The sequence below is a fragment of the Centruroides sculpturatus genome, unplaced genomic scaffold (assembly GCF_000671375.1).
Source record: "Centruroides sculpturatus isolate CEXI.00-Female unplaced genomic scaffold, Cexi_2.0 scaffold400, whole genome shotgun sequence".
Lineage (NCBI taxonomy): Eukaryota > Metazoa > Arthropoda > Arachnida > Scorpiones > Buthidae > Centruroides > Centruroides sculpturatus.
The window spans coordinates 340,149-364,984 of record NW_019384654.1 but is presented as its reverse complement, the minus strand read 5'-3'; the positions used below and the strand labels follow the sequence as shown (position 1 = coordinate 364,984).

At 31.4% G+C, this 24,836-nt stretch overlaps 1 protein-coding gene across 3 annotated transcripts in view; it reads right to left on the bottom strand.

The window, feature by feature from the left end:
* Window positions 1–24,836, bottom strand: part of LOC111626376 (tyrosine-protein kinase Fer-like) — a 50,081-nt gene that overhangs the window by 6,679 nt on the left and 18,566 nt on the right. For 2 of the 3 annotated variants that reach the window (XM_023369731.1, XM_023369729.1), the window contains exons 2-10: window positions 21,337–21,556; window positions 18,341–18,514; window positions 18,160–18,256; window positions 12,879–13,071; window positions 12,669–12,806; window positions 9,116–9,238; window positions 8,917–9,036; window positions 8,658–8,838; window positions 4,467–4,574 (exon numbers count right to left, since the gene is read on the bottom strand). In XM_023369731.1, the coding sequence (XP_023225499.1) occupies window positions 4,467–4,574; window positions 8,658–8,838; window positions 8,917–9,036; window positions 9,116–9,238; window positions 12,669–12,806; window positions 12,879–13,071; window positions 18,160–18,256; window positions 18,341–18,514; window positions 21,337–21,552 (1,350 nt within the window). In that variant the 5' untranslated portion in view covers window positions 21,553–21,556. Of the gene's footprint in view, window positions 1–4,466; window positions 4,575–8,657; window positions 8,839–8,916; window positions 9,037–9,115; window positions 9,239–12,668; window positions 12,807–12,878; window positions 13,072–18,159; window positions 18,257–18,340; window positions 18,515–21,336; window positions 21,557–21,720; window positions 21,996–24,836 lie in introns of those variants that run through there. The other variant, XM_023369730.1, reaches the window with a different exon arrangement.

Genomic DNA, 24,836 nt, shown 5'->3' with positions numbered 1-24,836 from the left:
CATTTTATAATTTGATCTAATTTGAATTTTATTATTGACATTTTGATCTTTACTTACCTATCAGAACAAAAACAAAATTAGAAATTAATGCAAATTATTTAAATGTTATGTTAAATATACAAGAAACAATCATCTGACTTATTTGTATTATGAAACACAGCGGTGCATTATAGATTCAAGAGGCCCCATGTACAGTACAGTGTTGGCTTCAAACATTTTTTGTTAGGGGAATTTTGGGGTAATTCCCTAGTATCCACATTCATTTTTTTAACATGACCTCTGCACTGTGCCTGCACTAAATCGGCAATCTAGGATCCCAGATATGGCCAAAATTTAAATCTTGATATTCTTAGCACAATAATGAGTTTATAAAAGATTGGTTTGAAGCAGCCCCATTGGTGAGGGCCTGCAAGTAATTGTCTTGTTTGCTCTTAGGATAACAGTCACTGGTGAAACAATTCAGTGGATTATCCATTGGGCTATTTTAAGGAAAGTAAATACAGTAGAGCATCGATTATCCGAAACAATTTGGAACTGAGGTTGTTCACATAATTGATTTTTCAGATAACCATTATGTACGAAAAAATATTTTAACCCATCCTGTGTTGAAATTCATTCAAATCCTGGCGCTTCCTTAAGTACCCTCTCATGGTCACGCCATTTCTGCCAGCTGAAACACGCACACTAACAAAAATAATATTGGAGTAGCCCAAGACATAGCCAAATATTGCAGCGCCACAGCACTAGCAGAAATTTAAATTTGCCAACTGGAATGCTTTCAGTTAACCGATGTTTCAATTGATCGATATTCGGATAATCAATGCTCTACTGTAATTAAATACAAATCAATTTGGCTAGAGGTAGGCAGTTATGCCGTCATCTCATGGTAAATTTAATAATTAGAAATAAATTAATCTTTAATTTTAATTTAGAATACAGATTGTAGAAAAAAGAATTGGCCCGAAATGGTTTTTAAACCCACGATTTATTTTAGCGGTGTTTTGTGCATTTTTATAATAAGTAGCGAGTTTAAATTTTGCTGATTTCAAGTTGCAGTATTAAGCAGCCTATTTCTTTTAATTTCTGCAAACTTTTTTATGCAGTTTTAAGTTAATTTTAACTCGTTTTGGTTTTATGCAATTTTAGANCTAGAGGTAGGCAGTTATGCCGTCATCTCATGGTAAATTTAATAATTAGAAATAAATTAATCTTTAATTTTAATTTAGAATACAGATTGTAGAAAAAAGAATTGGCCCGAAATGGTTTTTAAACCCACGACTCCAACTTACCATGTAGATCTATTGTTAGATACGCTATTCAGAATCTGACCAATCTTTACCCTTCAGAACCATGCTGGGGCTAAAGTGCCAGTTGAGTAAGAGTCATAGAGCAGTGTTCCACAACCAGTGTGCCGTCACAAAGGTGAAGGTGTGACATAAACTTTTACATATTCTATTAATTTCAAGTTTTATTTATATATTTTTATCACAGTTGCTGTGCTTTTTATGCTTGTATTTCATTCTCTGCCACAGCACTGATGAAATAAGACAATGTTTGTTTATTCTTTATTACAAGCCACGCATTTTTATGTATAAAATCGTACTTACTAAACTTTTATTGTCCAGTACTTCTTAGCTATTTTATGTATTCTAAGAAATTAAATGTAAAATAAATTTGCTCACAGATGTTGATCTGTTTAATAATAATAGGTTCATGGCATTATGTAATTCTATTAATAGTATTATATAATACGTTTTTGAGGAAAATAACATTTTGGTGTGCCATGTTGAGGAAAATAACATTTTGGTGTTGCCGCAAGAAGAAAAGGGTTGCGAAACACTGTCATAGAGGACCATGGACACTAAATTGTCCTCACTAGTGCCATGAGTAACCAGTATGGTTGTATCTAAATTAATTAATAGGTTTGGAAGCAGAGATTAGACAAAGGTCTGGATAGTATAGCTGGTAACATATCTGCACAGTAAGCAGGAGTTATGTGTTCGAGTCCCATTCCAAACCAATTCTTTTCTTCCACAATATTCTAAATTAAAATAAAAATTAATAAAATAATTATCAAATTATTTCTAATTATTAAATTTATCATGAGGTATGGTTGCATAACCACCTACCCCTAGCCAAATTTATTTTTATTTAATTATTTACTAGCCCTAAAACAGCCTGAAAAATAATTTAGCAGATCATTTAGTAATGTTTTAACTTTTCCAAATTAAAATACTATCTAACATTGTAACATTGGGCAATCCAACACAAGAATCAAGTGGAAACAAGGATACTAAAATGTCCAGTTCTTATAAAATTAAAACTAAGCATTGGGAATCAAATAATTAATTTTTCACACCATTTTAATTTTGAAAGTACATACTGTATTTACTCACGTTTAAGACGAGGTTTTTATTCATTTTTCACTGCTTCAAAACTTAGGTCATCTTATATGCACGAGAAAAGGATTCTTTGCGATTTTGCAATAATTTTTGTGAACCGTATATTTGCATTTTTTACCACTGCTCACCCTCTGGTGTTTAAAAACAAAACTATTTTATCAGGGTCATTTGAATCATTCTTGTGTATTATCAGGAGTAAAGATAAATAGCAATAGGAAAAACGAAACTTTTGAATTGAATTCCAAATTGAAACTCCAAAATCGCATGGGGGCTTGATACAAGTTTTAATCTATTCCCATGTGAAAACATCATTATTTGAAAAACAGAAATCGGAGAAACTCATAAGTGTAATCGACCGAGTGCATTCGACTGTTAAGAACTGGCAAAAAAATTCCCAATTGTTCAGTTTTACACAAACAAAGTATGTTGTCAATTTTACAAGATTTTTCCTTAAAGTTTAACATGCCAGTAATTTTTGCGGGACAATGTGTGCATTTATGAGCATTTGATAATATTTTATTTGTGATTAAACAAAATAAAATTAGAATTGTATTAATAAATCTAATTTTCTTTATTTTGATCTTTAAAGTCACACTTTGTCCTATATGCGAGATTATCTTATACGTGAGTAAATACAGTAATTTCTCAGAAAAAAATTATTTTAAGAACTCATATAGAAGGAAAGAAAATGGTGTAAGATAGATTTGACAAATCAATTCTCGATTTTAACTTGACATTAAAAGTAACAATTATTGTGTTCAATAGCATCTTGTTTGTCATTAAGATTGTTATGATTATGATTAATAGTATGCACTGTTATAATTTTATACAATTTTGAACAAAAATTTCCAGTTTTATAATAATTTGTTATCTCAAAAGCATTAAAACTAATTTTCTTCAATTTTCTCATATCTCATAACAAAATATACCAGAAGGTAATTAATTAATGGACAACTTCACAAATAAAATAAAAAATTAAGAAAAAAATGCTTGAATGGGAAAAAATCTTAATAAGAAAAAATAAAGATGCTTCAGAATTAGTGTGACTTGTTATTAGTAATGTTGACAAACGTTTGAATAATGACGGCTGGAAAGCCAAACGGGGTGTTGGTTTACTATTCTGAGAACCCAAAAATGAATTCAGTAGGGTCAAAAAACCTGGGAATTTTTCAGAAGTGGTCCATCTCAAATACGTCGGTCCCATCCCTCGCCACCTGGCCATCCCATTGTGAGCAAGGCTAAACTCACGATGAGCTTAATTAGAAATCCTTCTTAGTGTCTACAAGACGGAAAGAGTCAAAAATGATAATAAATAAAAAATGTTTGAATAACCTCTAACAATGACATATTATTTAAACATTTGTTGACATTCTTGCTAATGAGTCATAATAATTTAAATGCACACATTTATAATTATGTAATAAGTCAATAAACCTCATTGTCAATTCAGCAAGGATCTTCAAACATTTTTGGCCTAAACCGAAGGCCTTCTTCGGGAAACCAACGAGTTCTAAAATGGAATGTTTGGAACACATACTTCAAAATTTGATGTTTGTATTTGTAAGACACAATCACATTCAAACGTCAAATTCCATATGTTCAAATTTTGAAGTGCACGTTCCAAGCATTCCAATTATAACTCTTTGGTTTCCCAAAGACAACATTCAGTGTAGGCTCAAAATGTCTGAAGAGCTTTGCTGCCATTCTACAGAGGTTTATCGAACCATTATATGAAATATTATCACAATACGAGAGACTATATACTTCCAAGTCTAAAGAATTTTTTATGATATGTCTTTCTAAATTTTATGATTTAGATTTCTTAACCGTCTTTTCAGAAATCTAAATTTGTTCTTTATATTATGTATATAAACTAAAAATTCTATGAAATGCTCTAACAAATAAGTTATATGATTATATGAAATTCTATAACAAAGATATAAGATATATACATAATATAAAGTCACAAAGATCAAGGAAATATCTACTTAGAATTTTTACTAATAAATTATTCAGTAAAATTAATTTTATTAATTAATACATTAAAAGCAAAAAGATTCTCACAGATTTTTTATGAAAGGAATGAAATGGTTGCTTTAATTTCTCGACGAATAACTTGGCCGATTTCTTTCCGATAATATTCAAACTAGAGGTGCTGCTTTCTTTTATTTTCTATCAAATAAAATCTTATTTTTAGGAAAACAAATTTTATCAAATATTTTATATTTTTCAATATTGTTATAAAGCAATTAACAATTAAAAAAAACTTATTAAAAATTAAACCTGAGTTTTACTTTAGTTAAACAAAATTATATTGCAAATAGATCTGAAGCACAGTACTTAATACATAAATTGAAGAAAGACAGACAAATCAATCTGTACAAACAATTTGCAAGTCACATACACAGCATGTCCAAAAAGTCACTTCCCAAATGGGGGTAATTACACTTTGCCTTATCTACTTGGGAGAGACTTAATGCAATGTTTCCAGGGCATTGAATTGGTTATGATGGCCCATCATCATGACCTCTCAAAACACATTTCCAACATTTTGGAGTTAGCATACTTTATATGTCACTCAGCCTTTTTTGTATTTGAAAAGGATACTTTCCTCCAGGGAAGAGGAGTACCTATGGGTAATCCCATCTCAGAAATGCTTTGTCAATTGGTGGCCAGGTGCCTTGAGCAATATGTCTTACCTGATATTAGCAGTAACATTATGTTATATGCGAGATATGTTGATGATGTGTTGATTATTTGGAAGAAAAACCAAAATTGTCTGCATTCATCAAGGCTTTCAATGATAACACTTATGGCCTCTCTTTGTGGGTAGAACAACAAAACTTGACATAGACATCACATTACAACAAGACCAGTTGAGAACAAAGGTGTTCTGTAAGACCTCGTATGCTTCTCTCTTCATCCATGTAAAATCACATGATCCTTTAATTATAAGATCTCTGCTTTTAAGGCCCTTGTAAGAAGGGCTTACACCCATTGTTTCAAAAGGTAGGAAAATAGAACTGGATTACATTTCAAGTGTAGCCAGGCAACATGGATACTCTGCACACCTTATCAATGCTCTTATTGTATGCCAGGAGCATGCAACAGAAACATTACAATCGAAGGTCAGGTCCTTTGTTCCTGTTACTTATAATAAGGTCCTTGCCAACATCTACAAGGAAATATTCTGCTTTACGAGTAACAGAATCACTTACATAAGATCTCCTACTGTTTTTCTAGTATTAGAAACAATAAGGACTAATTGGACTGAAATTGTATCCTGGGAATCTATACTATCTCTCTAAATGATCATAGGGTCAACTGTCCATATGAATATATTGGAACTCAATCAATATTTTCAATATTTTTATTGCTGTACAAGGGAGTACAACACCGGTACCGCATGTAGCACAACCAGTAACAAATGCGAAAACAAATACAGTGAAAACTGCTTAGGCGACCACCTGCATTCGACGGGCACCTGTCAAAACGGGCAAAAATTTCTGGCACGGAATAGTTTATCCATAGAGTCTTCGTATAAGTTACCTGTATTAAACGACCACCTGTGTAACGCGACCGCGGGCATCGATTTTTGGTCCGAAACAACATACAACACCTGTAATAAGCGACCACTTTCGCGAATGTATCTGGTCTAAACTATTGTAAGAACCCATCTCAACAACGTTTCCACCTCCTAATATAATGAATTAGTCTAAACTCTCGTTCGAACCCATCCCGGGCACTTCTCCCACCCTTGAAATTAGGTGCAGGTGTTAATAAATTAGTCTAGCAACAAAGGAAATTCATTTCAGTTTGTTGGAAAATGTCCGAAATGCAAAGTGCTGTCGTTAGAAGATCGTATTAAAGTTATCACAACAGCAATTAGCGGCGAAGTTTAACTGTGGGAAAACAAAATTTATTTTACCCTAGACCTACAGTATTTTCCTTGGGGGTGTAAAATATTGTACACGATACAATTAATCGGCTGATCTCATCGTTTGATAAAATCTATTTTTATTTATTTATTTTGAAGCTCATATACAGTACACGTGCGATAAATAGTTTCTGTATCAACCTACCTTATTTCCACGATATTTTTAGAAAAATAATATCCAAGTAATTTTCGCAGGCAAAATATTCAAAAAACAATAAACGCATTAATGCAAAAATCAGTTTTACTTCCTTTTTCGATTCCGCGATTGTAATGAAATCGTATAATGAGAAAAAATAATAAAATCGTTTTATTATTAATTAATAATTTTTCTTATTGTACTTAATTAATTAAGAAAATATTAAATATTTAAAAAATACAGTATTTTTAAAGTTAAAATAAGATTAAACTAACGAAAACCAAAAGCAAAGTGATGGAGAGATAGGACACGCTTGTATATTGATGACGTAATACACGTAACTGAGGAGAGAACGAAAAGAACCGAGTCGAATTAATTAAGTCGGAAAAAAGAAAATGTGCATTATAATTGAGAAAATGCGAGTATTGTATCAATCTTTAAAATAAAATACAATACTAATATAGCCCTATCGTTGAAAAAATTCGCTTATTTTTGCTCACCTCGAGTTTTGCTTAGTAAAAATGGCTAAAAAGTGCGCAAAATACGTACGGAAATACGTTATTACAGGACCACTGTATTGGACGACCACCTGTCTAAAAGACCACTTTTTGAAGGAACCGTGGGTGGTCGCCATAGACAGGTTTTACTGTACATGAATTACAAAGTGTTAGAAGTAGATTGATTAAACAGTTAGCATAAATTTGAGGTATAACTTATGATAAGTTCATACATAAAATTGGTATTAAATCAAGACAATTTACATTAATATAATTAAGACAAATTAATTAAAACCAATACATAATACAGTATATGATAGTAAGTAAGAACAGGTACAGAATACAGATGTTGGGATGCAGTCCAAGCGATGAGGATCAGGGAAGCGTTATGGAGGAATGATTATCGACAAGTCTGAAGTACTGGGTAACCAGCTGGGAAAAGTAGGTGTATGTAGTTCGGTCATTAACCAGATCGTTGAGGTTGCATGGCCATGGGATGCCCCTTGAGTTAATAATGGTTTTAAGTTGTAGCCGTTCGGCCTCAAGCATTGGGCAGTTAAAAATATAGTGAGAGGCCCCATCCTGAATGTCACAGAGAGAACAGATATTAGTTGAGTAAGAGGCAAACCTGTTTAAGTAATTAAGGAAATTGCCATGGTCAGTATAAAACTGGGTTCTGAGATGGTTAATTTTGATTCATTTGTAATGGAATAAGTCAGTGATGATAGGGAAGAATTTTTTAATTATAGATTGCCAAGTATTCCAGGTATTTTGCCACTCATGTAGAAGGTTATTCCACAGTAAGTTTTTAAGGGTGGATTTATTTATTTTACAATATATATTGGAATATTTTATTTTATATAATATATTGGAACTACTGCAAGTGGTCTAAAAATGAAGATCAGGGATCCTAAATACCCAATTCGGAGAAGTCTAACCACTACCACATTAGCTTCTTTCGCTGTTGATAGCGATGCCCAGGTTAAATTTTATGACGCCCGTTTACTACAGCATTGCGATGACCTGGCCAACCTGAAATATCCAAAGCATTTAAGAGGAATAGCAATTAATTTTAAATAAATGGACTCATTAGCAACCTCATGGAAGGTGTGCTTTGACATACAATAGATCTCGAGTTAAGTTTGGATTTTACATTTTATATAAACCTATTATTTTTAAAATTGAAATCCAGTTTGAAGAACCTTGTTAAACACAACATTGAGCATGCGCAAATTTCACAACATGCAAATTTAAAAAATTTGCATTCTTTTAACAAGCATTCCATTACTTTGAAACCTGAGGATGACTGTTGAAAACAGTGAAAATGTTTGTTTGGGATTAGTTAAATCCAATATCTTGCTGGTTATTGGTAATTACATGTTTTATTTTGTTGTATGCCAGTAATTTCATAGAGAGTGAATAGTCGTAAAATTACTCCAATCAGATCTACGATATTTCAAAATAAAACTATAAATCAAAAACTTACCAATATTTGTTCTTACCTTCACAATCATATTAGAAAGAAAAAAATAAGAGGCTTATTTGTTTTTTTATAAAATAATTCATTTTTTAAATAAAAGAATTTTAAATTTCCGCGTCGACAGACAGGTAATATCAGGAAAATTCAATCTTTCATGAATCAATGAACATGTCAATTTGATAAAAATAAAAAATTTGATACTTACAGAATGTTCTTCAATCGTCACCTTTTCATCTAATTCTATTCCGGGCATGGGTCCTGCCGAACCGACCATAGACAACGGAGCGTCTAACAACTGACACATTTCTTGCAGTCTTTTCTGACGACAATTTAATTCACCGATAGACTTCTTGAGAATGTCCATTGCTCGCTTTTTTACCAGAAGTCTAAATCAAAGACGTTAGCAAAATATTCAATGCAGATAGAAATAAATACTGATCAAAATGCATTTGTTATATTATTACAATTTAGTTTCTCCCGTGCTCCTCAGAATTGCAGTCTCGGATTCGTACTGTTCAAGTTCCAAGTGTTTTTCCTTGAGTTCGGTTTGACATTGTAATAATTTAGATCTAAGATCTTCCAATCTGACAATAAATTTTCTTGTTATTTCAAATAAGTAAACGTTAGATTAAAACACAAAAATAATTATTAGAACAGACTCACTTTTTATTTAATATTTCTAATGTTAGATCGTCGACGGCAATTTTATCCATCTGCAGAGTTCCATGGTAATCTTCTAATAATTTTACATCAAAATTAAAATCGGTTGGAAATATTACATGTGATCTAAAATACATGAAAAAGATTAAAATAACCATCAAGTTTTTCTAGTAAATTCAAGTAAATTCTAAAATTAAATAATAATAATATCAAATGAATTATTGTTCATTTGATATTATATAGTTTTACAGTTTAAGCAAAGACAAAATTCAAAAATACAGTTAACAAGGATTTTTCTAAATCAAGGAAAATCTTTAATTATATTGCAATGTAATAATGAAAATGTTTGATTAACAAATATTTACTAGTTTTAAAATAATATAAATTGAGTAAATTTCTTAATTATATGAAATCTTTATGCGATTTTATTGCTTTTTTTTATTTATTAAAATAGTTTGTTCTGTAAAGAAAAACAATTGAAGGACCCAACTTAAGAAATTCCATTTTTATGATTTCTGCAATAACTACACCATCTTACATAGTTTTTGATAGTCATATTAACAGTGGTTTCTTGACCAGAAAACATTTAAGCCCTACATTTAACACTTTCATGTTGGTACAATATGTACTAGAATCTGAAAGATGGTATTACAGTGTACTGCAAGAAACATCAGACAAAAATAAATTTAAATAACTCACGCCAATATTTGTCTAGCTTCTGAGTACAAATTCACTGAGTACGGCGTTAATAAACTTCTTTAGTATTCACACAAGTACTTTCAACGTTTGTAAAACCGTCGTCATCAGGCGAAAAGAACAAGTTTTTAAGAAAGCGAACGTGCAGGATGTTCCAAAAGAACATAATATTTAAACTCAAACAAGCGTCCGGAAATTTCCCACCCTCGATCTACCCGGGGTGTGGATTGCCTTGTATCGGCGCCTAAAAAAACGAAATGCGCCCAACATCGTATCGCCAAACGCGGTAGCATCTCCACGCATGCGCCGCTAACATCGTAAAATATAAAGATTCGAAATATCAAAAATTATTCGCACGTTCGTAACGAAATTTCCGGACGCTTGTTTGAATTTAAATATTATGTTCTTTTGGAACATCCTGCACGTTCGCTTTCTTAAAAACTTGTTCTTTTCGCCTGATGACGACGGTTATACAAACATCGAAAGTACTTGTGTGAATACTAAAGAAGTTTATTAACGCCGTACTCAGTGAATTTGTACTCAAAATCTAAACATCAGACAAGAATGCAGATACCCATGTAATGGATGTTGGGTGACAGTAGCATTTGTAATGATTGTCAACACTCATAGGCATCTGTATTTGTGAAAAATATACACGTAACACATTTTATTTGTTAGTTTCATTTATTAAAACAACAGAGTGTAAACTTCAATGCACTGCTGAACTAAAAAAATATCCTTAAATCCACATTTTTTTGTATACAAAACAATTATGTATGGTTAACTAATGTTCAACTGTATAAAATAAAGGACAAAGTGTGTTCTATAACTTTTATCTTTGCTGTTTTAAAATCTACAATGGAATTATTTTGGGAAACATTTCAAATCAATTGTCTCGATAATAGGAAAATGCAACTTATTGTGCCTGCTGTTAAAGCATCTCTTGCATTATGCTGAAGTATTTTGAATGCTTTTTTTGCTTTATTTTTGGTGTGTTTGGATATACATATATATATAACCCCTACCTATTAAACATGGCATCCAAAAAAGTGTGGAAGAAACATAGCCTAACAGGTAGGTTATAGTATTGACAATTAAGAAACTTATTACAAAGCACAAAAGTGCTATATGTATGACAGATCTGGCAGCATTGTTTAAGATGTCAAAGTTGGTGGTGTGTGACCACTAAATGCAATTTTCATTTTATTAATACAGTATTTGTATTTTATTTATTCTTCATGTTTACTTTATTATTTAGGTCATTAAACTATTAGTTTTACTTTATATTATTTATTTATATTAGTTTTACTTTTAAATTATGTATATTTGCTATTTATGTTTGTCAAAATAGTTATTGTTTATGATTTGGAAATAAATAATTCACTTTCCATTATTTCTAATGGGAAAAATTGCTTCAAACTTCAATCAATTCAGAGTTTAAACAGCCTTCTGAAATTAATTAAATTTGAAGTACAAGACAGCACTGTATAAAGCATTGACAATGTACAAAGAAAACTAGAATTACAATATTTCATTAATATTTGCCATCAATGGACTCACAAAATGCATAAAAATGCTCTCAACATTAGTAATTTCACTAGAGGAATATTTATAAAACTCAAGTTATTGAAGCACTGTTGTAAGAAGTTAAGATGATAACTGATACATCTGAATCAGTTTGTTTTATAAACCAATGCTCTGATCTTTTTTTTTTTAATATGCATCTTTCACATTGTTTACCCTTGGCAGACATTCAAACAGAGCACTGGTCATACTGAGCTGTAGAAGTAACCCAAAATGGACAGAACATCCTCTTTCCACATCATTTGCCACTCATGGCCATGTGATGTATAGCTGTTGTTGCTTTTGGCGGATGCTGCTTTGTGGGAAACTAGAGATGGTAAAGGATTGCACGAGGAAACCTGCTTCCAATATACTGTTTCAGAAAAAGAAATGATCCACTGGTGGCAGTCACAGAAAGATAATCCAATTAAAATGCAGGAAAGAAAATACCTGTCTGCACCACTTCTAGTGTCCCCACCAGAGTGGTTATTTAGCAATAGCGGGCTGTGGAGTCATGTAAAAATCTACCGACTCCAACTCCGACTCTGTTTCATATACATAACAAGTTGGTAAGTAAAAAGGGTCGGAAGATTTTTTGATGACTCTGACTCCGGCCAAAACACCAAAACTCCACAACTCCGACTCCGACTCCACAGCCCTGAGCAATAGGGAACATTTTCATAGACAACACACTCATTTAATCAGAGATAAACTAGAAATGCTTGTGCTTTTAAACCAAAACATAAAAATGACATAAGTTTTTAATGGCCTAATAAGGGTCTTTAATAATCCAGAGAAATATAAATAAAAATAGACCATCCACAAAGTCTATTCTCTAAACCAATGAGCTTTCATTTATTGTTGACAACTATAGTTTATGGATAGAAGTAGGTATCAGATTGAATGAAAAATTATCAGTATCATATAGTGTTTAGTTATAAATCATAGCAGAATACTGAATATCATATCAAAGCAGATAAGTAAAGAGTGCATACCAATCAGTAATTTGGTGGAAAATATACATAAAGGACTGTCATGTCAAGAACAGACATGATTAACAAGATTACTAACAAGATTTGGCAAGTCACATTGTAACAAATAATTAACACTTTCAACTGTAAACATATCCATCATCACAGTATACAGACTCAAGTGACAGATCTTCAAAGCTAAATAACCATTAGAATCAATTTATTTTTAATGTTTTCTCTAATAATTTGAGAAAAAAATGTATAAAATTACATTTAATTACATTTACTTACAATTTTTTTACAGAAAAACAGAAGCAGAAACTTACTGTAATTTATTTCCAAGATCTTTATATTCATCCTCTCCCGATAATGACTCAATGGATTTTTGAATTTTGATGTGAATAGATTGGAAAGTTTCATTGGAAAAATCTGTGTATTGAGCAAATTCCATTAAAATATTTTTCCTATATAGAAGAATAAAAATATTTTATAAATAATTTTTATGATTATTAATTGCAACCTAAACAGAAACTTACCATGTATCTACAGATTCTTGCAATACAGTATAATGATATTCAAATAAACTGGGAAGCAAAACTGTTTTTAGTTGCCGTTCGTACTCGATCCCTTCGCGTATCATCAAAACGTAATCGTTATGCAGGCGATGCAGCTCTTTGGCAATTTTGTAATATCTTTCGCGAGCTTCATCCAATTTTTTACCCACTTTACCTACGTAGAAGAACGAGAATAATAATAATAAACAAATTAATCTGACAAAAGTTTACCGTATTCACAAAAGATGCCACATTCCTCAAATATAAATTTAAAATAACTTTGATATGGATTTAAAACTTAAGTATCTAAATTTAAGAATATTTTCTAATTTAAAATTATGCTTTTATTTTATTTATAGTGTTAAGACACTATTAACATTTCCAACTATAAGAAAAATTTTATGTTATTTGTATATGTTAATTGTATTTTATATTAACTGTAATTAATATATACAGCTTTCAGTAATATTTTTCAAGGAAATTTTGTTTTAAATATATATAGGAATGCATGACTGTATGAGAAAGTCATATCAAATAGTCTTATGAATATTTAGTAAGAAATTTTTTAAAACTTTTAACCATAAAGTAAAATTGTAATAACTTTTATTTACTTCAAAAAATAAATCTAGTTGTCTTAAGTTTGGCTTCTGTAACCAAATATTGTGTGATTAAGTCAGCAAAAAACTATACATGCTTTTCAAAATATTGCATTTAAATATCAATATATAATTTGAAAATGATGCTACAATTTTATTTTTAAATTAGGAAAACTTTATTTTAATAAAATATATGTGAATAATTAAAAGAAATAAAGTGTGATATCTTTTGAGGAGCATAATCTCAGAAATTCAATGGAAAAGACTAAACAAGATCTAAAGCCAATCAGAAATGGATACCAATAAAAACAGTGGTGTACATCAAAATGTAAACTCATACAAAAGAAGCTATACAACTTTGACCATTCTGACTCTATACAACAGGTAAAAAAAAATATCGTATTCTTTCTCAAACATACTAATTGTGAGACTCAGCCTTGTTTATTTATGGCATGACCTTGACCTAGATTTTTTTATTATACCATTTTATTAAACTACTGTCAACTTTCACACCTGGGAGTTAATCACTGGACAAGTTCTCAGCAACTAAAACGACACTTTCTCATAACCTCACGACCTATGGTTGCAAATTTGTCAACTGAATATAGCAACAGACCGATCTTGGAGACGGTCGTCCTTCGTCCTAACAACGGTGCAGTTGCCCGTTTTTTGATATTAAACCTTACCCGAGTGGAATTTTGTGCCTATCGCCTCCTACTCCATCTTTTGATCCCAGATTGGATTACCTAATTACTGACACCTTAATGAGTGCCTTGGATTACCTGAATAGCGAATTGACTTTATTATACGCCCAAAGAAACTTTTCCCTCCAAAGATCACAGAAAGTACCCAATCCGGAAATCACCAAAGGACCAATCCATCAAGTATCTATCACCACATATTTTAATATAAACTCTCTCTCTCTTACTGCAGAAGCCAATTATCCCTCTTTAATGAGGAACATGTTTCTTGTATTCAATGTCTTAGATGACTATTAAACGTTATTTTGTTACCCTACTCTGCATAATCACTTCCTGTGTGCTGTCTCTCTCTCACTCCATCTGGAATCAGATCGCTCAGTAACGTGGCCACTCGCATGACCTATTTCAAAATCACCGTCTCAGCTTCCAGGTCAAGCAAGATCCAATGGTGTCATCCTGACAAGGCATCGAAGAGATGCCGACCCTCCAATCTCATAATACTATGAATCAATTTTGTTCCAATAAAATTAAAAGCATACACAAATTAATTATAAAGATCTATCTATAGGAACTTTTAAAACCATCTAATATGCTATATTTACAGAAGATAATTTTAAAATTTGTATATAATGATAACTTGTGTTTTCTTACTAAACTAGATTAATTTAGTATTACAATCTAACTACAAATAAATAAATATCTTACCATTTTAAAAATCCTCATTTGCAACTTCATAAAAAAGAAATCAGTAAATAAAACTTTATTTTCAAAATTAACAAATTAAACATTTGAAAAACTCTCTTACTCATTTGTTATTTTTAAAAATGACAAATGAGTAAACACTATTCACACTGTAAACTTTATGTAGGATTAATATTTAAGCCGAATTAAATTAAGTTGCATTACCAAAAGCAAGATTAACGATTGAAAATGTTTTAGTTATTAAAATTTTTGCTGTGTTTTAAGTTTGCTTGAGTGTGTTTGTTACTTTACACAGCAGCTGCAAGTTAGTAACAAGATTAACTATTTGTCACACTTAAAGCAACTCATTTTGCACAGCTGTCGAGCAGCAATTACACTAGATGTTACATTTTAAATAAAAGTTTTGTTTATTTTTGAAAAATTATTATAGATTAATTTACTTTAAGTAATTTAAAATATAAATAATTTCTAATCGATGTTTTATCTAACATGATGTCAAAAACCAAGTTAATTAAGCTCATTTTGGAAAGCAAATTAAACTGATTCACTTTTTCAAACTCAAGTTGAATCAACCTTTAAGTCGGTTTCATTCACATTGTGTTGCTTAAGCTGACTCATTTATGCTGGCTTAAAATATACAATGTGAATAGGGTATAAGAGAAATAAATGTGTGTTTTTTTATTTTAAAAATAATTCATATTTTAACAATCATTATATTATTTAATAAAAAATGCCAGGAAAAATAATTGTAAAAAACAAATATTAGAATATACGATGAAGAATCGTCTGTCCTTGTTCACAGCTCAAGAAAATAACAGGTTTGAACAAGGACATAGAAGACTCTTCATTGTATAATCTAATATTTGTTAATTTTTAACCACTATGTTATTGCTATAATACTGTACTAGTGATAAGAATTTAGTTTGCAGTACACTTTCATTATCACAACATTTGTATATAAATTTGTATAATAATTAAGACTTAAATACAAAATGCTTTAGTTTGTATTTATACTTTTTCCAGTTAACTTACATAAATCAAGAACTAAAAAAGTGTAAATATTACAAAAAACTAAATGATGTTATGAAAAAAAAAATGTTTTACAAATTTGTTGTCAATTCTGTGTAAATGTACAATTATTTCAAAAGCTATTTTATGCCTCCTTTTAGCTATTACTGCTGTAGGCTCATCTACTGACTCTATAGGGAAAAAATTAAACATACCAATCACTAAGAAGATAAAAAGCCCTTTTAAGATAAATGTTTTCTGAGACTGTCTTATCGTTGGCTCTCTTAAACTAACTTAAACATATATTCCAGAGCTATTCCTGGCATAACATAAAAATTTTAAACATTCAAGATATCTGATGACGAGAGTCTCAAAAAACATTTTATTCTGTCAGAAAACATTTGTATAATTTATATTAAATTATACAAATGTTTTATAATTTTTACAATTTTTTATAATTTAATATAAATTATACAAATTTTTTCTGACAGAATGAAAATAGTTGCATATTGTAATATAATTATTATTAAACACACCAATTGGTAAGAGGATAAGGAGTCCTTTATTAGATAAGATAAAATGTTTTTTTAGACTCTCGTCATCACATATCTTGAATGTTATGTTATATTAAAAGCAAATGATATACAGTGGGTGATCGGTTAACGAACATAATCCGTTCCAAGACTTTGTTCGCTATCCGAATTGTTCGTTAACTGATTATCGATTTACCATAGGTTTCATAGTTACCATAGATTAATTGGTTCTGGAGACCCCCCAAAATAAAAAAATATATACTTTCTTACTACCTTTATTTATATGTATTGATGATGATAAAAATACATACATACATACATAGTCTTGCGTTTTTATTAGTCGTGTTTTTTTTCTGTTTGAAAGGGTTAAAGAATCTGTCTAATGTCGATTGCTTTTCTCTCTTCTTCAGGATTTTTCGTAAGTAATTAATAGCATTGCAATTGCAGAAATCCCCAAGCCTTAACCTGGTTTGGATGCCATTCTAAGACCGTTGTTCTGACATCCTCCCACTTCTTCAAAGGATCTTTAATATAAGATATCGGCATTAATCCTCTTTTTCAGAAGAAAACATATCTCGCCGAGTTTCTTGGTGTTCTTCATTCAAGAGTTCTTGGCGTTCTTCTGTCGTCAGATCCATTTCGTGTTCCATTATGAACTGTTCGATATTCTTTATTTCTCAGATGTGATTTTTGTTACTCCTTTAGCTGCTTGAGTCTTCTTGATTATACAGTATGTTTCTTAAATAAGATTGAACTTCAGCCTACTGTAGACCTGTTTACGCCATACTGCCCAGCAACATTAGGCATCTTTTGCCCACTCTCTACCTTTGCTATTATACTCTCACCTTTCGAAAAGAAAAACCGACGCAAAACTTAACGAGTGCCTACCCGACAGTCTCACGAATACATAAAATAATTGTTTTGTCAGAAAAATAAAAGGCTGAAATTACAAGGAAGTGTTTCAAAGTTCGGAGGAATAATATCCGATCGGTAGATATCGACTTGAGCGTCGATGTCGACGTCTCCCACACTCCGAAAAGTTTCGAATTGTTGCCCGAAGACAAGGAAAGACCAATCGGTATTCATTAATTTATGTCGCTTCTTCTTGTGTTTGTTCTGTGGGGTGTTCGTTATCCGATCATGTGTTCGTTGTCCAAACATAAAAATCTTTCGCGAAAGTGTTCATTATCCGATTTGTTCGTTATGCGATCTGTTCGTTAACTGATCACCCACTGTACTGATGAAAATGGTAATGGTACATTTCAGTATGCATCAAACAGTGTATCGGTGAACTGCAACGTACAAAAATGTGTTCCAATATTCATTGACGAGTTTGTTGGTTCATCAACCGATGCACTCGTCATCGAATCACATTGCACTCGTCAGGCTGCCGATATGATAATCTCTGATGAGGTGATAAGGCCTCCTCCGTGATTATATTTTTAACACCATTTTTACTACTTGTCTGTATCAACCCAAAGTTATTTTGACAAAACAAGTCTGCAAATTCCAATATAGCATCTTTGCTTCCACCATCTTGTTGGGTTGTCAGATATTCTGGTAAAAGATTATCAAACTATTCACCGGTGCATCGGTTGTGGGCAAGACTGATGCATACTGGAATATACCAATGCTTAAGTATTACATTATTTGTTAAAAAATTACCACACTTTTGATAAATTTTACTTCATCAAATATTAAATATAAACATTATTTTATTTACTTTTTGAAAATTGTTCTTCATATTTCTTCTTAGCAATTTTCCATAAATCTATATACTTTTCGTAGTTGTTCTTGGTTTTGATAACTCCATCTTGCATCTGTAAAAATACAATAAATTCATAATTTAATACAGATATTATATGAATCTTTTTGGTAAAAATCTTTATCAAAGAAGACCTCACTCTTTGAAGTTCGCCGTGCATGCGCGAGTGTTCGTCGACATATAATTTTTTCAAAGCTTGTTTTTCTGTAATGAAATTATTTAATGCTTCGGTTGTATTCAATGCTAAATAGTCAGCATTCTGTTTCATCAGTCTACTTAAGGCTCCAGTTTCTTCTGCTATAACATTCCAAGTCTTCAAAGAATTTTGAATAATATCAGAACTATTTTTTATATTATTTTAAAACAAAAACTATAAGTAGATTAATAAAAAAAAATATTTCCTAATAAGTTTTATACATTAAAGACAAAGAAATGTAACTGCTAACATCTAAAATAGTATGTAAATTCTGTCTGCTTATATAGGATGTTTCAAAAATAGCTTTACAACTTGAGGACAAAATATTAGTGAACTGATAGAAGAAACACATAATTTTAGAACATTGAAACGTAGTAAACACTTCAACATCCATCAATTTATTTATGGCTCTATGTGACTTCCATTTGTTCCACGGCATCTTCATTATGCAATACTTAGTACAGAAATTCTTTTAAACCCGTGTAGTAGACTTTTTTCTTCAAACCAAACTATACAAGCTCACTCCATACCTGTGAAAACAGCCATCTTCACACTGGCTGATCGTGCTACAGTAGGAGTTTTTGGTGCAGAAGTTTATGTAAATGAAACTTGATGTATATGATTAAATTTGTGCATGTCCTTTGAATAAATTTTTATTCTCCTACAAAGTTGTAAAGACAATTTTAAAACACCCTGTATTAACATTCCATAATATATATAATGTATATTATTATATTATACACCTTCGCCATGGCAATAAATATATGTGCACACCATTAGTGATTGTTATAAATGGTAGGAAAACTGGACTCATTTGCATTTGAAATAAAATTTGTTTAATAAATAAAAAAGTACTCTATTTGAGCCAGAGTTTACAAAAAATTGGCTCAGTCACTGTAACAGGCATCTCCATATTTTCCTGAAAGCATTCTTGTATGTCCCTGCAACCAAAGATAGGCTATGGAAGGCAGTAAATGCTGTTGCAAAATTGTCTGGTAACATTGCATATTGACAGTCCCATCATAAAGAAACCAAATAACAAATGCCAGAATGCCCGAAATATCCCCACCCTTAAACCATGCTTGAAAAATTGAGTTCCTGCTTCACAGAGTTTTGAGCGAGTTCTTCATTCAGCCAGCAAATGACAGTCTAATATTTCCATATAGAATTGGAAAGAATGACTCTTCAGACTGAATAACCCTCTGCCATTGAGTTTCCGTCTAAGATAAGTGGTCCTCAGCCCATACAAACCACCTTTTTTGCTGTACTGGTGTCAACACAGACTTTCGCTTACTCTTGTACAAACCGTAACCCATCACGTAACCTCTTGCTAGCAGTTTGTCGAGATGCAGGTTGACCTATTTGTTTGTTCCATAGTTCTGCAACATCCACAAATGTACTAGGGTAATATATCATGACAAGCCAATTCAAAATTCAGTCTTTCCTGATAGTAGTCATTGGCAATCTGCCATTACTGCATCCAGGTATAATAAAACCAGTTTTTTCATAGTGTCTGATGAAGATTCCGACAGTAGACTCATTAAAACACAATTCCCAAATAATTTATATTCTTTTCAAGTAAATGCAGTTGAACCCTGATTATCTGAGGTAAAGTGGAGCAATATTACTTCAGATAACCGAAAACTCAGGTAAAATGGATGGCCACGGTCATTTTGGAGTAAAAATTACAAATATAAAAGATTTATATGGTATCTCTTTTGAGCATCTTTTTACGCCTTAATGAATTTAATCACATATATATATATATATGAACATCATTTATTATACAGTTAATACATANAATCTTACATAATAAAAACATTTTTATATCATATTATATAATGCTAATATTTATGTATAATAGTTTTAAGAATAAAAATGTGTATTACTGTAGTTAAATTTTAATACAAATTTGACTCACATTGGAGTCAAATGATAAAAGATAGCAGAAACAAATCATTTTCTAATACACACTTTTGTTTCAAACTTCCTTTAAAAAATCCTTTAGATTTTTTGTTCCTCTCTTCTTTTCCACAACATTCTATAGTCATCTCAACATTATTTTTCATGGGCAGTCTGTCCCAAATATATTGAGGGCTGTACCTTGCCACCTAACCACCCTCATTTTAAGTCTTGCTGAATCTGCAATGGATATAAAAAAAAGGCCTTCTTAGTGCCCACAGGGTGGAGTTTTATAAAAGTCACTAACTCCACACATTTGAGGTTAAAAGTACTACCATATTTATACACTTGGTGCATTCACAGCAAAGTTTTTATAAGTTGTGAGAATAGTAGCATATTCACTCACAGATTTACCTCAAATAATGTGAAACCTTGGATAACTGGAATTCTACTACACTATAAATCAAAAAGTTTAAAGATGTTTAAAAATTTACAATACTTTTACACAAATTTAACAATCACTATTAATTTAATTTCCTTATATTTTATAATTTTATAGCTAACACACTCTTAATTTATAGTAGTTGAAGATATACTTGTAAACACATCTTCAACATGAACTTTTTGACTTCCCTTGTGTCTCCTTTTTATACTAGTCTGAACATAATAATGGATTAGACAAGTTAGACAGACAATATTACATATACACACACCTCATACAAAGTGATCAAATGAAAAGTTTCCTTGTGAAAAGTAGATTTGGAGATATAACTGTAAGGTCTTTAGTAAATAAATGTTCGTAATTTAAGCATTTATTGCAATGTGTAATGTGGTCATAACAAGCATGGCTGTCTCATGGTGTTGGCAAGCCACCTTACCTTCTATTTAGTACACTTTTCATTTGATCACTTGATAATGTATTATATTTGTATATTTATCTTGTGAAAACATTTGTATCTTATTGTATATTTTGCATAGTCTCCCTGTATATAAATAATTATTCAGTGAAGAACTCTATACATTATTTAATAACTTACCCTTGTTATCATGCTGTTTCCAAGCATTTCAGATGTTTTATCTATTTTTTGAGTATGAATATAAACAGAATTCAGACCTATCGCATACTCTCGATCACATTTTATTCGAAGAGCGAGACACCTCTTCATGTTCTCCAGAAGACGAATTTCTGCATCCTGCAGCGTGACTAAAGCTTCGTGAGAAGATTTGGTACGAACGTCACTTCCGAAACCCATGGCTCTACGTTAAATAACATATATAAGTCATTTCAATCTTTTAAATTTCAAATTAGCCTTATGCACTTTAAATATAATTAGACATAAAGAAAAGCAATAAACATGCCACATACAGGTCAAGAAGATAATTAAGTATATTAAAGTTATTAACAAATGTATACAACTTACTTTTTTCATTATGAACATCACTTAATTTTATCTCTTGGTTTGTACCATATGCCAATATTTAAGCATGTATTATTCTTACAATGAAAAAGACCATGCCAGCAACATGCAGAGTAATTTAACATCCTAAAATTGATGCACTTTTCATAAGCATGCTTTAATATTAGATAAATATAATCAAAGAAAATATATAAAGCCAAAAGCCTTACACTTAAGTATCTTTAATAAAATTATTCAAATTTTCAGGCAAGCAATTTTATGCTCAAGATAAATGAATAAAAATCATAAAGTTTATTTGATAAATTAAAATTACTAAAACTAGAACCAGATTACATTCAGGCAGTAACAAGGTTAATTAATAAATGATTAAACAATGCAATTTGTCCTTAAGATGACGATTAAGCCATCATCATTTCCTTGTTACAATTTTTCAAACTACTGCTTCCTTTTAGTGCATATATTTCTTATATATATATACAGTAGAGTATCGATTATCTGAAACAATTCGAAACTGGGGTTATTCAGATAACTTATTTTTCAGATAACCAATCATGTACAAAAAAATATATTAACCAATCCCATCTTGAAACTTTTCTCTATTATGTGTCACTTCGCATTGAATATTCGTCAATGTTACGCCTAACGAAAATTTTTTTAAAATAATAATCATGATTATTGTATCGTTAAAAATTATTTCTTTATTTTGCACAAACAAAATAAATATATTAAAAAATATAAAAACAAAAAAAATTATATTTTGGAAGTTAATCTAGTATCAAAAACATTCCTATCAATGAAATAGTGTACGTTCATAAAGTCGAATGAGTTAAACGAGAATGACGTCATCGTTATTCTTATTTTGTAGACTTTTTGACTGATTCATTTATAACCAAATGGCTGTTTCTAAAATCGAAGATATGAATGTTGCTAGTGTGATATTCTGCTCTCCCCCATTTTTTTTTTGTATTGTTTAAAGCAGTATTGTTCTCCTCCTAACACTAATAATTCTACAGAAAAAAAGGGATAGTCTACAATCAATGATCGAAACTCTTTCCTCAGGTTAAATGTCACAGTCTATACCAATAAATTAGATCGACAATAAAATCAACAAGGCAAGAACAGACGTTTAAAAGAAACCAATGAGTGGCATTTCTCATCCCTCCTTTAGCTGCACATGGCACATGTCTGCAGACACCTGCACAATAACCAAAACAACATGATAATAATTGCCTCTCTCGTCGACTAATGCAATATGTAATATAAACAATCTAGAGATTATTGTCAAATCTGAGAAGATATTGTCAAAATATATAATAATTAATGGGAGAGAACTGTCAAATTCATAAAAATTTATATCATAAAACTTCACCTTTAGTAGACCAATGTCTACGATCCGACCAAAGAATACGTCGGCAACATTCCGTACCAGCTGGATATAGATCGGACACAGCTGACAGGTGTTCTTATAAATCATCAACTATTTGACAGTTCTCACCCCTCAAAAATAGTATAAAGAGGGCTTGGACGCAGGCCACAAGGTGGACATCTCCAGACGGACATCAGCAGGGGACATCGACTGTGACATCAACTGACCCATAGTGCCACCCTATCCATCACCACAACTGCCATGCTGATCCGGAAACGTTTTTACCAACAACCCATATTATGGATCGGGAACTTAGAGGTATTTTTAAGAAATCTATTTGTATACTCTCTCTCGTCTCTTAATTTAAGTTAGAGAATAGAACTTAGATGTTCCATAAGAAAGACGAATCATTGTCACAACGTAGAATAGAATTTCTGTAGCTATTCACTTTTAAACACATCTTCAACATGAACTTTTTGACTTCCCTTGTGTCTCCTTTTTATACTAGTCTGAACATAATAATGGATTAGACAAGTTAGACAGACAATNATATTATGGATCGGGAACTTAGAGGTATTTTTAAGAAATCTATTTGTATACTCTCTCTCGTCTCTTAATTTAAGTTAGAGAATAGAACTTAGATGTTCCATAAGAAAGACGAATCATTGTCACAACGTAGAATAGAATTTCTGTAGCTATTCACTTTTGCCTTTGATATGTATAATTTTATAGTTGGTTATTAAATGTGTTATTCTTGTTCAACCTGTGTATTTATTTGGAAACCTGTCGACTTACTCATTGACCTCCCCACTCATTTCATTTTGCCCTCCTATAAAGCCATCCTCTGACAGAGCCACCGGTAATTGGGGACAACTAACCTTCTCAGTTCTCACATTAGTGCAGTCTTATCCAAAATATTTTTCTTAAACTGCTTCTGGTAGACAGTTATATCTATCATTTCACCTTTTAATTCACAATTTAAACACTTGAGTAGATTTAGAAATATCGATATCGTCAGGCACCATTTTCTTAACAAAGTGAACTAACTCTTTCGTGAGCTTCATTAGTTTCGTTTGAAACTTCATCACCGCAGAGCATGCACACTGAGCAAGACTACTACTTTTTGACTGATTCATTACTAATGTTTGACTTTACAAACGTACCGTACCCATAGAACAACAACAAGTTATTTTATCTTGTTGTCCTCTCACGGTCGTGCTAGTGCTGCCGGCTAAATTACGCGCACCAACCAAAAATACTATTGGAGTAGCCCAAGACATAGCCAAATATTTCAGCGCCACAGAATCATCGGAAATTTGAATTTGCTGACTGGAACGCTTTCAGTTAACCGATGTTTCAGTTGATTGGTATTTGGATAATCGATGTTCTATGTGTGTGTATATATATATATATATATTTTTTTTTTTTCATTTCAAAACAAATTTTTGTCTCCCCTCATCATCCAAGACCTCTTGAACCTTCTACTGTCCTGAAGGGAGTGATAGTGCCTACTCTTTGGGAATCACTGATCTAACTTAATATAATCGAGTGAAGGTTGGGTAGCATAGCTGATAATGCAAGTTGTTTTGGGCCAATCTTTTCTTCTGAACCCATCTGTATTAACTCATCTAATTCAAATTTAATACAAGACAGTGAGTAACTACATGTGTTTAGACCAAATTATACTGTTTAATCATTTGTTAATTAATCTTATTATAGCCCAAATGTAATGTGGTTCTAGTTGTTCAAGCAA